This window comes from Petaurus breviceps, unplaced genomic scaffold, assembly GCF_028583685.1.
Source record: "Petaurus breviceps papuanus isolate PSGF00001 unplaced genomic scaffold, PetGlider_PUasm1.0 186, whole genome shotgun sequence".
NCBI classification, from domain to species: Eukaryota; Metazoa; Chordata; class Mammalia; order Diprotodontia; family Petauridae; genus Petaurus; species Petaurus breviceps.
The window spans coordinates 8,136,151-8,151,080 of NW_027185798.1; the positions used below are offsets into that span (position 1 = coordinate 8,136,151).

General features: G+C 46.2%; 1 protein-coding gene across 1 annotated transcript in view; it reads right to left on the minus strand.

Moving 5' to 3' along the window:
- The window catches only part of STX1A (syntaxin 1A), a 39,527-nt gene extending 25,058 nt beyond the window's left edge, over positions 1 to 14,469 (minus strand). The window contains exon 1 of the mRNA XM_069089485.1: positions 14,348 to 14,469. Coding sequence (XP_068945586.1) covers positions 14,348 to 14,377 — 30 coding nt within the window. The 5' untranslated portion in view covers positions 14,378 to 14,469. The remainder of the gene's footprint in view (positions 1 to 14,347) is intronic.
- Positions 14,470 to 14,930: the final 461 nt, after the last annotated feature.

Consider the following 14,930-nt stretch of genomic DNA (forward strand, 5'->3'; position numbering starts at 1 on the left):
CTCTCTCTCTCTCTCTCTCTCTCTCTCTCTCTCTCTCTCTCTCTCTCCCTCCCCCTCTCTCCCCCTCTCTCCCTCCCTCCTCCCCCCACCTCAGAGCACCCATTGGACACAGAGGGAGCTTCTAAAAGGTGGAGTCATACTGAAAAGGGAAATAAGACAAAGACCATGTCCAGAAAGATAATGCGTCTCCAACCCCAGAGATATTTTGGTTTTTAAATCCTGGAATTCTAGAGTCGGAAGGGAATTCAGAGGCTGCTGGGACCAAGCCAGACTTTTTCCTGCATCTCCAAAAAGAAGCCTCTGCTTTTGAAGGTAGTGAGGGGGATTCACTACCTCCCCACCCCAGGCAGCCCATTCCCCCTTTTGGGTGGCTCTAACTATTAAGTTTTTCCTTCATGAAGCCTAAGTTTGCTTCCTTTTAACCTCCACTTGTCCCTAGTTCTGGTCTCTGGGGCCAGGTAGATATCATCCCATAACTCCCCCATATGACAGTGGTGCAGAGATCTGAAGGCAGAAATCTCATCCTTCCTTTTTCCTCCCCCTATCCTAGCCCAGTCCCCCTCATCTTCAGTTCAAACACCCTCAGTTCTTTCAATGGAAGAAAGTCTACTTTCCAGGTTTCATTCTATTTTAACCCCTCTGTTCTGAATGGGCTTAAGCTGACTGTCTATTACCCTCCTAAAACATGGTGCCCAGGATAGTCATGAAAGCTAATGTTTAGAGAATTTTGGTAAAGTTTACTTTACATATACTATTTCATTTTACCCTCCCAACAACCTTGGGAGGTAGGTGCCATTGTTATCCTCATTTTACAGAGAAAGAAACTGAGGCAGACAGAAGCTGTGGGACTTGCCCAGAGCTAATAACTGCCTGAGGCAGAATTCCTATGCAGGTCTTCCTGACTCCAAGCCCAGAACTCTAGCTGCTTGCCTCTAGAACTGAACACAATACTCTAGATGTGTTCTGACCAGAGCAAAACAATCCAGTCACTCTTGTTTTACATATGGAGAAACTGAAGCCCAAAGAGGGGAAGACGCTTTCCATAGCAAGGTGGTTGGACATAAATGGAATATAAATTGAACCCTATTTTCAATGCAGTGTGGGAACTGATTATGTGCAAGGAGGGTCTGATCAATGTGGGAGATGTAAGTTGAATCAATGAACATTTCTTAAATAGCTATTATATGCCAGGCTCCATGCTAAATACTAGAGATACAAAAAGAGGCAAAAGATAGCCCATGCCCTCAAGGAGCTTACAATCTAATGGGGGGGGCATAAGGGGGTAGGATTTGGAGAGAGATGGGGTACTTTGGGGAGGGGGTGGCAGAACGGAACACCTCATGCTAGACCCTAAGGAGGGGGATCTTTTCACCCCCATTTATTCTCTAAATCGAGCTAAAAAATAGTCAATCCTACCAGACCAGCCTTGACCAGACCCTATCTGTGGTGCTGCTGATACAATCATGGAATCCTTTCGTTAGGGACCTTGTTGGGTGAGTCTTCCTCTTGGGAGCAAGTTTCTTAGCTCCCCTTCACAATGCTCCTCACACTCTTCTTCCCAACTTAAGGAACCATCAAGAGTTGGGGAATCACAGTCACACTCTCTGCACGGTGCTCAACGGGACCCTGTGTGCAATGACATGGGATAGGGGTGGCTAGGTGGCACAGTGAATAGAGCACTGACCCTGGAGTCAGAAGGACCTGAGTTCAAATCCAGCCTCAGACACAACACAAAAACTAGCCATGTGACCTTGGGCAAGTCACTTAACCCCAATTGCCCTCCAAAAGGAAAAAAAAAAAAAGCAATGATATGGGGTAAGGGAGGGAAAGACAGCACATATGGACTGCTTTCTTTTCTATGGGACCACTCATTTTGATCATTTGGGAAGAGATGAGAGATGATTTAGGATCAGTACTAGGTGGGGGCCACTTGAAATTCTGTTTAGAACATGGCATAGTGTTTAATCATTCAATCATATTAATAATAATAAGAGAAGTTAGAGGCAGAGTGGTGACTGTCCTGGAAGCCAGGAAGAGCTGGCCTCAACCTGTAATGGAAATGCAAATTTAGAAGATCTTCCCTGCCCCTAGGCTAAAGTGCACCTGAAGCCTTGGGTGGGAGGCTTGTTTTTCAGTAGATACTTTTTGATTTGGCCAGTGGGTCAATAAGGTTGTTACATTCTCTGAGCCAGGAGAAGGCTATATAAGCCCTGATGTGTAGCTTTGTTTTGGGACTCACTTTGAGAAGTATTCTGTGATTTGATCTGAATTCTGGGAAGCCGTTGTTGAGAGTCCCCCGGCTTTGAAAAACCCAGAATGTGGAAACCCAGATGTTGACTGGGTATGGATGTAATGGTTGGACAGTTTGGAAATCTGTCTACTTGATGTTTCTGTCTTGATAATTATGCCTGTATACTTTGAGGTTCAGGGTGCTGACCTTTTCTCCTGAACAAGGTAAACGATATATGTCTGACTGGGTAAAGCAAGCTTGTTAACCCATTTTGAGTTGCTTTCCTTTAACAAAGCAGATCCAAGAACCTGTATGAGCAGCCACACTGAGGACGCTTGGGGTGCTTGCTGCTACACAACCCTGCCTCTGATACATCCTTACTGTATGACTCTAGGCATCACTGAATTGCTCAGGAATCCAGGCATCTCTTAAGAGTACAAAATGCATGGAAAATGCCAATCTGCATCAGGAGGAATTCTCTCACTCTGGAAGTTCCTTACACCAATGAAAACACAAGTCTAGTCCCATCTCCTGATAAGAGAGGCTGCACACTTAATAGATGTATGACCACAAGCAAATTAATTAACCTCTCTGGCCCTCAGTTTCCCCATTTGTAAAATATGATAAAATATCTGTGTTGTGAAGGTCCATGGAGATAACAGATGTAAAGCATTTTGCTAACTTCAAAAGACAATCTAAAAGCCAGAAAGTCCACCCTGCTTATGGTGGCAGGGGACACTCTCCTGCCTTCTTCCCTTCCCTCATGGGGTGAGCTTCTTCTCCTCTCCACCTGTCAGATCAATTACAAAGCCCCTAAGCCCATAGGATCCTAGAGCTAGAGCTGGAAGGGGCTTCAGAGGCTGTCTAGCTCAACCCTGCATTTTACAGAAGGTGAAAATGAGCCACAGAAAAGTTAAGTGACTTGCCCAAGATCCTACAGGTAGTAAGTGGCAGAAAGAACATAAGAACTCATGTCCTCTGGTTCCAAAATGCATGCCTCTTATCATTATTTGTGGTTGTTCAGTCATATCCAACTCTTTGTGATCTCATTTGGGGTTTTCTTGGCAAAGATATTGGAGTGTTTTGCCATTTCCTTTTCCAGCTTTTATAGATGAGAGTTAAGGGACTTGTCCAGGGTCACACAACTAGTGCGTGTCTGAGGCTGGATTTGAACTCAGGAAGATGAGTCTTTCTGACTCCAGACCTAGTGCTCTGTGCACCATAGCTATGTAGCTGCCATCTTTCCATCATACCATTTTGTCTGTCTGTGTTAGGGGGCTGGGAATATGAAGCAACAATGACATGGTTCTTTCTCTCTTGGAGCTGACCTTCTCTCAGACATCTCAACAGCCTACCTTCTCAAGCACCTGTTCAAATATGACCTTTCATTTGATGCTGAGTTAAGTCTCATCTTGTCTAGGCAGACTTCTCTGCCCACCCTGACCCATAGGGCCCTCTCCTCTCTCTCCGACCTGCACAGTACCCAAGTTAGCCCTTAGCTCTCTGCTGTGTGTGTGTGATCTTACACCAAGGACCCTAGTTCCTGGAGGACTTACCCGTATCTTGGGTGGTGATGATGGAAAGTTACTTTTGTGGTGACTAAATGGCCCAGAAATTTTTCGTTTCAGAAGGTGCCCTGAGTCATTTCCATCACAGAACCTGACTAATTGACTTTGATTTGGAGTGGCAAACAGCTATGGTCTCAGACCTTTTTAAATAAATATTTTGATGTAGTTAAAATGCTGAATTTGGAGTCCAAGGACCTGGGTTCAAATCCTAACTCTTTCTCTTACTTCCTCAGTTACATACCCTTGTTGACTCTCAGTTTCCTCTTCTGTAAAAAGAGTGGATAGAAACAGACAGCTGCTAAGGCTTATTCTAACCCTATGTCTGTAATCACGTGATCCCTCATGTTAATTGTTTACCCCATGGCCTTCTTTTCTTGGATAGGATTTACTGCTATGAAGGCCTAGTTCTCACTCATCCTAGGGTTCAATGGGAAGCCTTCCCTTCCCCCCTTGTAAAACAGGAAAAGTAACCTCTTCTCTTAAGTCTCTAGTTGAGGATGGTGTAGGAGGAAGAGAAGGATTGAAAAAGAAAGGGTTTGTGACAAAGGAAAGAAACTGGGTCCATGGCTGTGGAGCACTGAGGGAATGTGCCAGCTCCTTCCTCAAGTGTGACTTTTATAAATAAGCTTCCCTTCTCCTTCCAAATCTGGCAAAGGAAAAGGGGGTGGCGGAAGAGAGGGAAAAGAAGGAAACGAGTGAACTGAACATCCATTCTTCCTGTGGCTGATATAGAGAGCATTTCTGTCCTTCAATGAATCTGTCTGTAATAGAAGGAACTGAGTCTTCCCATCCTTTCTATCCAGATCAAGCACTCTCTTCCTAGAATATGCCACTCTCCAGCTCTGAGTAATTTTCGAGATCTAGAATGGGAAGGGACCTTGGAGAGCATCATGGCATCAGAGATCTGCAACCATAATCAAATCAATACTTCTGTCTCCACCATGTCTTGTCGATCTATTCCCATATGGCTCCACTCAATGTCCCTGTAACTTTCCAAACTAAAAAATTCCTAGTCACCAGTTCCCTCTGTGTGTTGTTTCCCCTTATTAGAGTGTAAGCTCCTTGAAGGCAGGAATTGTTTTCATTTCAGTATTTGTATCCCTAGGGCTTAGGATGTGCTTGGAACAGAAGTGCTTAATATATGCTCACTTCATTCATTCATTCACAGATTTGGTAGCAATGAGCAATCTATTGCTCATTCATAGCTAGAAAGAACCTTACAGGTAATTTAATCCAATCCCCCCATTTTACTGAGGAAGAAACAGGGCAAAATTAAGTGACTTGTCCAAGACCATATAGATGGGGAGGAGCAGCACAGCCTATGTCAGAGGGAAAACTTGAACCCAGGTCCTCCTGGCTTCAGTGCTGGCTCTCCATTCATAAGCTGTATCAAACTCAAATAGGAACAGATCCTCCCCCCTCCACACCCTGACTTAGAAAACCACAAATTAACATTATCTGTGTTTTATTGTATTTTTATTTATTTTGTTAAACATTTCAGTTGCATTTTAATCTGGCTCTGGCTGCACTGAGTTTTGCAGTGAGTTTGATACCTCTGTATTACACCATGCTGTCTTTCTCTTTCTCTTTTCTTTGATAAAACAGGGAGAATATTAATCTCATTACCTTTTTCATGGCAGTATTTCCAGGATGGTGGCTCTGGAAAACCGAAAGTACTAAATAAGTCAGTGAATTGTTAGTATTATATTCCTCAAAATTCTGAATACTGGGCTGGCACCCAGGGCGTGATCAATAATGACTTATTGATTGATTGACTGATTGATGGCTCCTGGAGCCTGGCTTGACTTGGCACCTCAGGAGACAAACTACAAGTGGGAGAGTAGAGATGGCCTTCTGGCCCAGAACCAGCGATCTCTCATAATGACTTAGTACGGAGCCTCTCTGTAGTGCTTCTACCACTATTTCTAGTCATTCCTTAATTTATTCATCCATTCATTCAACATTTATTAGAGCACATTGTGCACAGGTTCTTATATAACTCAACAGAGTATGGTGGGGATTATTCTCCCTGAGATGTGATAGTATGGCTTTGTTCATTTATTCCAACTCTTGATAGAACCATGAAGTTGGAAGGGCTCTCAGGGGAAGTCTAGGGCAACCCAGATCTGAACAAAAAGAGCCTCTCTTGAATTCCCCCTGAGAGGTCACCCAGCTTTTGGCTCAAAGGCTTCCACTGAGGGGGAACCCCTCTGGAGCCACTCATTTCATTTTGGATAGCACTCATTCTTAGAGAGTTCTTTAAATGAAGCCTAAATCCACTGCCCCCATTTCTAACCCTTGGGATATAATAGAACAAATGAAATCCTTCTTCCTTATGACAGCCTTCAAATCTCACATCCTCCCCCTACTCCCCATAAGACTATTCTTCTCCAGGGTAAACATCCTCATATCCTGAAACCAATTTCCAGGGCATTCACTGTCCTGGTTGCTCTCATTTATATATTCTTCAGCTTAGTTACCAAGAACTGAATGTGGTAATCCAGATGTGGTCTGACCAGGGCAGAATACAGTGAGAACAACACTTCCTAGTCCCCTGAATACTATCCTTTTAATGTCTCCTGTGACCAACTAATATTAGGTGTTTTATTTCTTATTTTTGGCTGACATACCACCACTGACTTATATTGGACTTGAAGTCTACAAAAACCCTGTTCTTTTTCAGATAAACTTCTGGCTAGCCATGTCTTCCCCCTCTTGTAGTTGTAGCATTGATTTTTTGAACCTGAGTATGAGACTTTACATTTATCCCAATGAAATTTCATCTTATTTGATTCATCTGAATATAGAAATCTTTTTGGCTCATGCCACTGTGGCCAGGGCATTAACTAGCTGTCTCATCTAACCTAGTCATCTGCAAATTTGGCAAGTATACTATCTATGCCTTTATTAGTCATTGATGAAAATGTTAATCAGAGAGTGGGGCCAAGCACAGATCCCAGTGTCAGTCTGCGCTGGCATGGAATGATTACCATTTGAGTCCAGTTGGTAAGCCATTTCTGAATCCATCTAAATGTATCACGACTGGCTAGCTTCTAGATTTCCATCTTAATCCACATGAATAGAATGAAAGATTCTGCCACCTGCTTTGTTTCAATTTGGGTAAGCTATATCTAGAACAGCTGTCTGAGGCATTTAGAAGCACAGTGGATAGCGTATGGGGCTGGAAGTCAGGAAGAGCCGAATTCAAATCCTGTGCCAGATAAAAACTAGCTGTGTGACCCTGGGTTAGTCACTTAATCACTCAGCCTCAGTTTCATCATCTGTAAAATGAAGACAATAATAACCCCCAGGGTTATCTTGAGGATCAAATGGGATAGCATATGCAGCACTTTGCAAACCTTAAAATTCTATATAAATTGGGGCAGCTAGGTGGCATAGAGCATTGGCCCTGTAGTCAGAAGGACCTGAATTCAAATCAGGTCTCAGACACTTCGTAACTGTGTGACCCTAGGCAAGTCACTTAACCTCGATTGCTTCCCCCACAAAATGTGAGCTATAATTATATAATAGACCTACCAATCTATTTATCACGTTAAAAAAATAAATTTGGTTCATTGTTCTTAATTAAACTCAACAGTCTTTGTGATCACAATTTTCTTTTCTAAATGTTCACCTACCATCCCTTTACTAATAGACTTTGGAATTTTATAAGCAATCAAGCCAAGCTCACTGACCTATAGTCTATAAACTCCATTCTCTTCCCTTTCTTGGAAACCTGGACATTTGCTTTTCTTGAGTGCAGGGGTCCTGCTCCTATTTCCATAATCATCCAATGATCTCTCATGGGGGGTTAGCCATCCTGGCAAGTTCTTTCAAGTGACCTGACTTCATCATGGATAGCTAGTCATTCTCTTACTACCTCCTTATTTATCTTGATTCATCATTTTTTATTTTCCCCTTTCCAGTTTATTCTGCTTGGCAGAGAAAATGAATGCAATGTAAGAGTTAGCCTTTCTACCTTCTCTCCTTTGTAGGTTGTCATCACCCCAACCACACTGTCCTAGATTTTCTCATATCCTCCTCAACTCCCAACCTCCTGCTGCTTCTGAGTTCCACCCTCTGTGGATGAGCAGATGTTTAATCCCTATCTTCTATATGACAATCCTTCTACTACTTGAAGATAGCTATCATGACCTGCCCTCCCCTTCATTATGCGCCCATTATTTTGTGGGATGGAAAAAAGAAATACAAGATACCAGATTCCTACCCTCTGGGAGGTCACAATCTTAGTGGGAAGATAAGATATATGCACAAACAATTAATTTGCCATGTAAAGCATGGCAATTTATACAAAGTGTACAGGATCAGAGTATATATACAAAGTATATGAGGATCAGGCAGTAGCTGCTGAGGAAGTCAGCATGGGAAGAGATCATTGGCCATTGGAAATGGTCAACGAAGGTTTCATGGTAGTGGTGGAACTCGAAGGGCAAGTGGGATTTGGATTGGTGTGTAAAAAGGGATCTAGGTCCTTTCTATTATAGTGAAGTAGAATGAAAAGAGAAGCCAAGAGGTCTGGAAGTAAGCACTGGGCTCCAGTGCTAGAGTGGTTGCTACAGTACAGCGAGAGATAAGGTTGGATTGACAGAAGTCAGCTTGCTGAGGGCTGAGTACTTGAGAAAGGATTTTGAACTTTATTCATTACACAAAAGAAAAGGGGACAATAAGTTTAGAGATTGAGGGACCCCAGAAACCATCTAGGCCAACACCTTCCTCCTCCCCCATTTTATACTTGAGGAAACTGAGGCTCAGACAGGTTATCTTGTCCAACATTGCTACATTATACAGACACATCATAGATGATTGGTTTAGAGCTGGAAGGGACCTTAGAAATCATTTTGTTCTAACTCCTTGTTTTACAGATGAGGAAATCGAGACCCAGATAGGTTAATTATTTTGTCCAAAACTTAAGTTTTATAAATCATAGGTAACAGATTATACACCTAGAACTAGCAGAGACCTTGGAGGTCTTCTAGTCTAACCCTTCCCCTTCTAATTTTAAGAAGAGGAAACCAAGGCTCACAGAGGTTAAGTATTGTCCAAGTTCTCACAAGCTGTAAATTTCAGAGCTGGGATTCAAACCCAGGTCCTCTGACTCCACATACAATTCTACCTCCCCTAGATTTAGAGGTGGAAGGAACTTCAGAGGCCCTTGAATCCACAACACCATTAGGAAAATTCACTCTAGAAAAGTCAAGAATTTTGTCCAAGGTTACAGAGACAATATCTGAACCCAGGTTACCTGCCTCTAAAGTCACTCTTTTCCCCGCTATATGAGGCTTTCCCTCTTTAGACAACACACAGAAAGGTGACTTGCCTGAGGTCATTCAGAAAATCAGTGACTGAGCCAGCTAGGAACCTGAACCTCTTGGCTACTAACTCAGATGCTCTTTCTCTCAGAAGCTCCCTGTGCCTCACATGCTTCAGACCCCCTGGCTCTTGGCTTTTGGCTTCTCTGGCTGGGGGTGGCAAAACCTGGTATAAACCAGTGCACCCGAGGATGTTGGAAGAAGGCAGAGGGTGGAGAAGCTTCAGTGAGGCCCAAATGAACTAGAAAACCAAGATGCCAGGATGGAAAAGGGGGTCCCACCTACACCCAGTGCTCTGGGGTCTCAACTACTGGGGGATGGGTCCCTTTGAAGCTCATTATTCCCAATGAGGACCAGGCCAGAGGCCACCCTTTCCCTTCTGGGGCCTCTTACTCCTTATTAGCCCAATCAGTAACCGTAAGATGGGAAAAGGCAGGGAGGGCAGGTGTTGGTCAATGGAAGGGACCACTCCTTCATTTTACAGATGAGGAAAGTGAGGCCCAGAAGATGAAGGACCTGACCCAAGAACCCACAGATGGTAAGTGGCAAAGCTGGGATTTGAACCCGGGACCTCTGATTCCAAACCCATTGCTATTTCCACTATACTATATTTACTTATTTCTTTTCTGTTGAATTAACTTAATTTATTTTTCAATTAAAAAGCATTTATTTTCTCTCCTATCCCTGCCCCCCTTGAAAAAATAGGTTATCTGCATATTCCCTATGATCTTGTCAAGACCAAGGATTACACTTCAAGAAAATAGAAACATGGACTTTCTAGAGGAAGATGATGATCCTGGCTCCTGATCAGACCCCCCTCCTCCCCCCTGAATGGGAGCCCTAAGTCGTTTCACCAGCAACAGTGATGGGCCACAGTCTTGTCCAGTCCCACCTATGGTCAATAAGGAAATACAATGCAAATATGCTTAATCATGCAAAACAAATCCCCAAACTGTCCATGTTCAAAAACGTATGATCCCACAACGCCTTCTTTAGGACCCAGCCAAATGACATAGGACCATAGAGACAGAGGGGACCTCAGTGGTCACTGAACCCCAGCCCTTGTTTTCATTTTTTGTCCTTGTATACCCAGTGACTAGCACAGTGCCTGGTACACTTAATAAATGCAGGTTGATTGTTTAATTGATTTCACAGAGGCCCAAACTTTCTATGCCATAGTGGGTGTGATTGGGAAGAACAACCAGGGCAGGTTCTAGGTTGATCTCACTGTGTAACTTTGAGCAAGCCACTTAACCTCTCTGTGCCTCAGTTTCCTCAGGCACAAATGGGGGTTCTCCTCTTTCTCTGACTTACCTTTGTCACCCACAGGGCTATATGAAATAATGGATGTGAAAGGTATTAGGAGATTGGATAGAGCAGAACGCACACCCGTCGTCCATCCGTTGATTCCAGGTTATGGGGGTATAGAGGCTGGTTATTATCACATCCAGGAAATCTTTTCCTTTACCTCTCCATTGACTTTCTTTCTCCTCCCTCTCACTTGCAACACACAGAAGCTGTGTATTTCACAGTCTCTTTCTGTGAAGGGTCAAGGGACTTGCCTAAAAATAAGCCCATTATACATTTACTCATCTATGAGCTAATGCTGTCTACCTCCTCTTAGGAATTACCACTGAGCAGGCAAATAGGAAACTCCTGGACAACCACAAACCCAGGCTGGGGAAGTATTTAGAGAATTAACTACTTGAGAGACCACATCTTCTTCCTCTGGAATCCCAAGCCACTTAGAACAGGCCCCTGGTGCAAATAAAGGGCCCAATGCTTAGACCTTGAGGGCAGCTTCTCTGTCCCTTCTCAGACATGGGTACCATCATTTAGAGGGCCCTGAGTTGGGCAAGGGGTACCAGAGTGAAGAAGAGCCAGGTTCCTTGACTTTGGAAACTCTGGATCTGATGGTAGAGAGTTCTTAGTTGGTTTGGGATGGAGGGAGACAAAGTCCCCATACTCAGAACTGAGGGAGAAGATAGATAACCTTATATTTTCTATGATCTTGTTAAGACAAAGGATTACCCAGCAAGAAAATAAAACATGCACAAGTGAGGACTTCCTATGGCTCCTGATGAGACTCCCCCTCTTCCTCTCTATCAGCCAAATGGGAATCCTAAGTTGTTTCTTCAGCAGCAGTGACGGGCCACACTGAAATATCCACACTCTTGTCTAATCTCACCTGTGGTCAATGGGGAGGGCTGGTGAGATTATCTGGGGGGCATCAGGTAGGTCTGTGGCCTGGGGTTAGGGGTCAATCTGTGGCTCACACTAGGGCTTAGACCACATGGGTCCACATGACATATAAGAGGGCTTTTTCCCCTTTCTCTTTACCATCAGGATAGGACTCTAAGAGGACATTTAGTCTTATTCTGTGAGAAAGTGGCCCCAAAGTCAATGTCAAGGTGAAGGATAAAGAGCTCCAGGGCCCATTTCTCCCTAAATCCTTGTCTTTCAGAGTTGAGAATACAGTTTTCTAGCCATAAGCTTCCTTCTGGCCTGAACTGGAATTAAGCAGAGAGACACTTGGAGGTGGGGTGGAGGAGGGGAAGACTACCAAATCAGCACAAAGAAAATATCTTTGGACACCGAAACTTGAATGTCTCAATCTTTGTTCTTGATTCCAAGCTGGTAGCCTCTGGAAGAAAGGGGATGAGGGCCATAGAGCTAGAAACCAATTTTAGAGGACAAGGAGAGATTCCCCACAGGGCCCATGCCCTAGGGGAACCTGACCTGTTCAATTTTTTCCTGGGATGGTGGTAGGGGAGGAACAGCAGAGGCTGAACCACAACAATTCCTTGTAGGCTGGTTTCCTGGGCATAAGACTACTTTTTTTTTTTTTTAATAAGCAATCGGGGTTAAGTAACTTGCTCAAGGTTACATGGCCAGTTATTTCTGGGTGTGGTGCTGAGTATCTGAGCCCGGATTTGATCCAGGTCATCCCGACACTGGAGCCGGTGCTCTTACTCGCTGAGCCACCTGGCCGCCCCTAAGCAATTGGGGTTAAGTAACTTGCTCACAGTTACACAGCCAGGTGTTTCTGGGTGGGTGCTAAGTGTCTGAGCCCGGGATTCGATCTCCAGGTCTTCTCAACACTGGAGCCGGTGCTCTTACTCACTGTGCTACCTGGCTGCCCCATGAGACTACTTTTAATGGTAAAGGTTTCCTGTCCTAATTATGACTTTAAGGGCTTGGAGATCAGGAGTAGCATATATGCATGATGGTTCCCACACCATATTTCAGCACAGAGTTCTAACTGCCAGAGACAGATGAACAGAGTAGTTTCATTATTCTGTATTTGGTTGAAAGGGTTAAAGTTGGATTTATGGCTAGAATTAATTCCCTAGAGGGCCAGTCCCAAATTCAGAGAAGCCCTGGTCCCATCTGGCCCCCATTCAACACAATGGGAATTCCTTTCCACAGTTCTTTGGTATCCTCAGTACATCTCTCTCTCTCTCTCTCTCTCTCTCTCTCTCTCTCTCTCTCTCTCTCTCTCTCTCATTCAAGAAAGAGGTTGTGGTTACTAATATTCAGAGGAATTAACAGAGAGGCCAAGAAACTAGGGGTGGGGAAAGCAAGGAGTACATTCACCACCCCTGAATAATAGGGAGTTAGTGGCATGGGGTGGTGACTCCTCAAATGTGGTTTAGGTGAGCACCTCCCCCCACTTCCCCTGCTCTAGTGCTTTGAGCATTTGGGGTTACTCTGAAGGCAGAAGCTCTGTCTTAGTCATCCATCCTTTTATTTTCCTTAGTACCTGGTCCAGGACCTGGCACACAGTAGGCATGGCATAAATATTTGCCAAATTGAATTAGGGAGTTGAAGCTAAAGACAATAAGGTTACACTCTGGAAAATTTCCCAATCTACAAAGCTTTCTCTTCCATTCTCTCCCAGTGTAGAGAGAGCAGGAAGCCTTGGTATAGGGCAAGATGCCACTACCAGGACTTGGACTAGGAAACCATGGAGCCCCGGAAAAACAGCTTGAAAATCAGATTGACTTTGGAAAAAATATAAATGAATCTGTCCAGGGACGTTGAAATAAGAATAATGTTGGCATAAGAGGCCCCAGAATGTGGAAACTGGGGAGGAAAGATTGGGCAGGTAGTTGTCCCTGTCCCCTATTAATGGCAGCAGTGAGGGAATTTCTCCTCCCTTTTCCCTCCACCCCCTCAGGATGGGGCCTGCTCAAGAGAAGCCTCAAGACCCCAGGCATTACTGCAGGAGGAGGGAAGAGGTTGTGGAGACTGGTGACAATCACGGGGTGGTGGGGCGGAGAGGCCACATAGAAAATGCTAATCAGAAGTAGGGGGAGGTCCCAGGATCCCCTGCACAGAGTGGTGGGAGGTGGCCAAGAGGGAAGACAGGAAGGTACGTGTCCCCCTTTACTGCATGGGGGTGAGAATCCAATTCACAGAAAGCAAGCAGAGGATGTGAGGGGGAGGGAACCAGCAGCCACAAGTGTCTCAGCCCAAGTGAAATCCAAGCCTAAGAGAACAGAAGCAAGGTGTCCGCAAGGAGGGGGTCTGCACCCACCAATTTTTTTTTTTCTCTTTTCTTCTAATGACAAAAGACACCAAGGCCCATTCGGGAGCCCAGGTGGCCTCCGCCTCCTCGATCCAGGGACAGTCTGTCCCTCTAGACAGCCCCATTTCCGGACCTCGCCCTAGGCTAGGCACACAAATCTTGTCCGCCCTCCCCCAGGCCCGAAGAGCTGTCTCGTTCTTCCTTCTCTCACTCCCGCCCCCCTCCCCCCAGGCCCAGAGGGCAGCACCTCGGACAGCTCCGGGAGCCTGAACTCGGCTGGGAAGTGGGGGAGGAAGAAGGCTCGAGATCAGAGAAGACACCACCTCTTTAGGGAGTCTAAGAAGACCAGGTGCCATCGGAGCCTACGGGCTAAAGCCCTAGGCGTCACCCCCAGAATCCTCCCCCCCAAATAAAATGAGAAAAGAAAAGTTTCTCTGGGCCTCTAGGGAGGTTGAGGCAGCCACTTCTAGTCCGAGGGAAAATGGGAAGCGAGGATCAAAGTCTTGGGAAGGTCAACAGGGGATGGGGGTCGGCTTGGGACTCCCCCACCCTTGAGGGGAAAGATAGGGGGGCGCGCCCGCCCTCAGAGCTCCCGCCCTGGGCGTGTCCCGGAGCGAAGCCCCGGCAGCTGGGCTTCTCTGCCCCGCCCCGTCTGGGCTCAGGAGCGGGGCGCTGGGAGCGCACTTACCGTGCGGAGCTCCTGGGTTCGGTCCTTCATGCTCTCGGGAGTGGAGGCGGCAGCTTCGGCAGTAGGGGCGGCAGCAGCGAAGGCAGCGGTGGCGGCGGCTCCAGCCGTCTGGGCTTCGTTCGCATGCGCGACGGCGGCCCTGCAGATGCGCAGCACCTCCCCCGGCCCCGCCCCGGCCCCCGGGACCCTCTCTCGGGGACCCAGGCCCCGAGCACCCCGCCCTGGCCCCGCCCCTCCCGGGAGCAGCCCAGAGCTCGGGCCCGCCCACGCCCCCTCCTAGAGCTGCTCTGCTCCCGGGAATCCCGGCCCTGGCACTCCCTTCGCTGGGCCCCTGTCCCGGGGGCTCCAGCCCAGCTCCCACCTTCTTTTTTACTGGCCTCGACCTCTCCCCATCTCCAGTTCCGTCTACCTTGCCCAGCCTCTGTGCCCAGTCCCCTCCCATTGGGACTATCTCACCTTGCCCATTCTCACCCGGGGGACCCCTGCCCTATTTCCGCCCACCCCCCACACCCATTTTAGTTCTCCTCCTCCCATGGACTTCACCTCGGCTCTCCTTTCCTACAACCTGACCCCACCAGGCTTG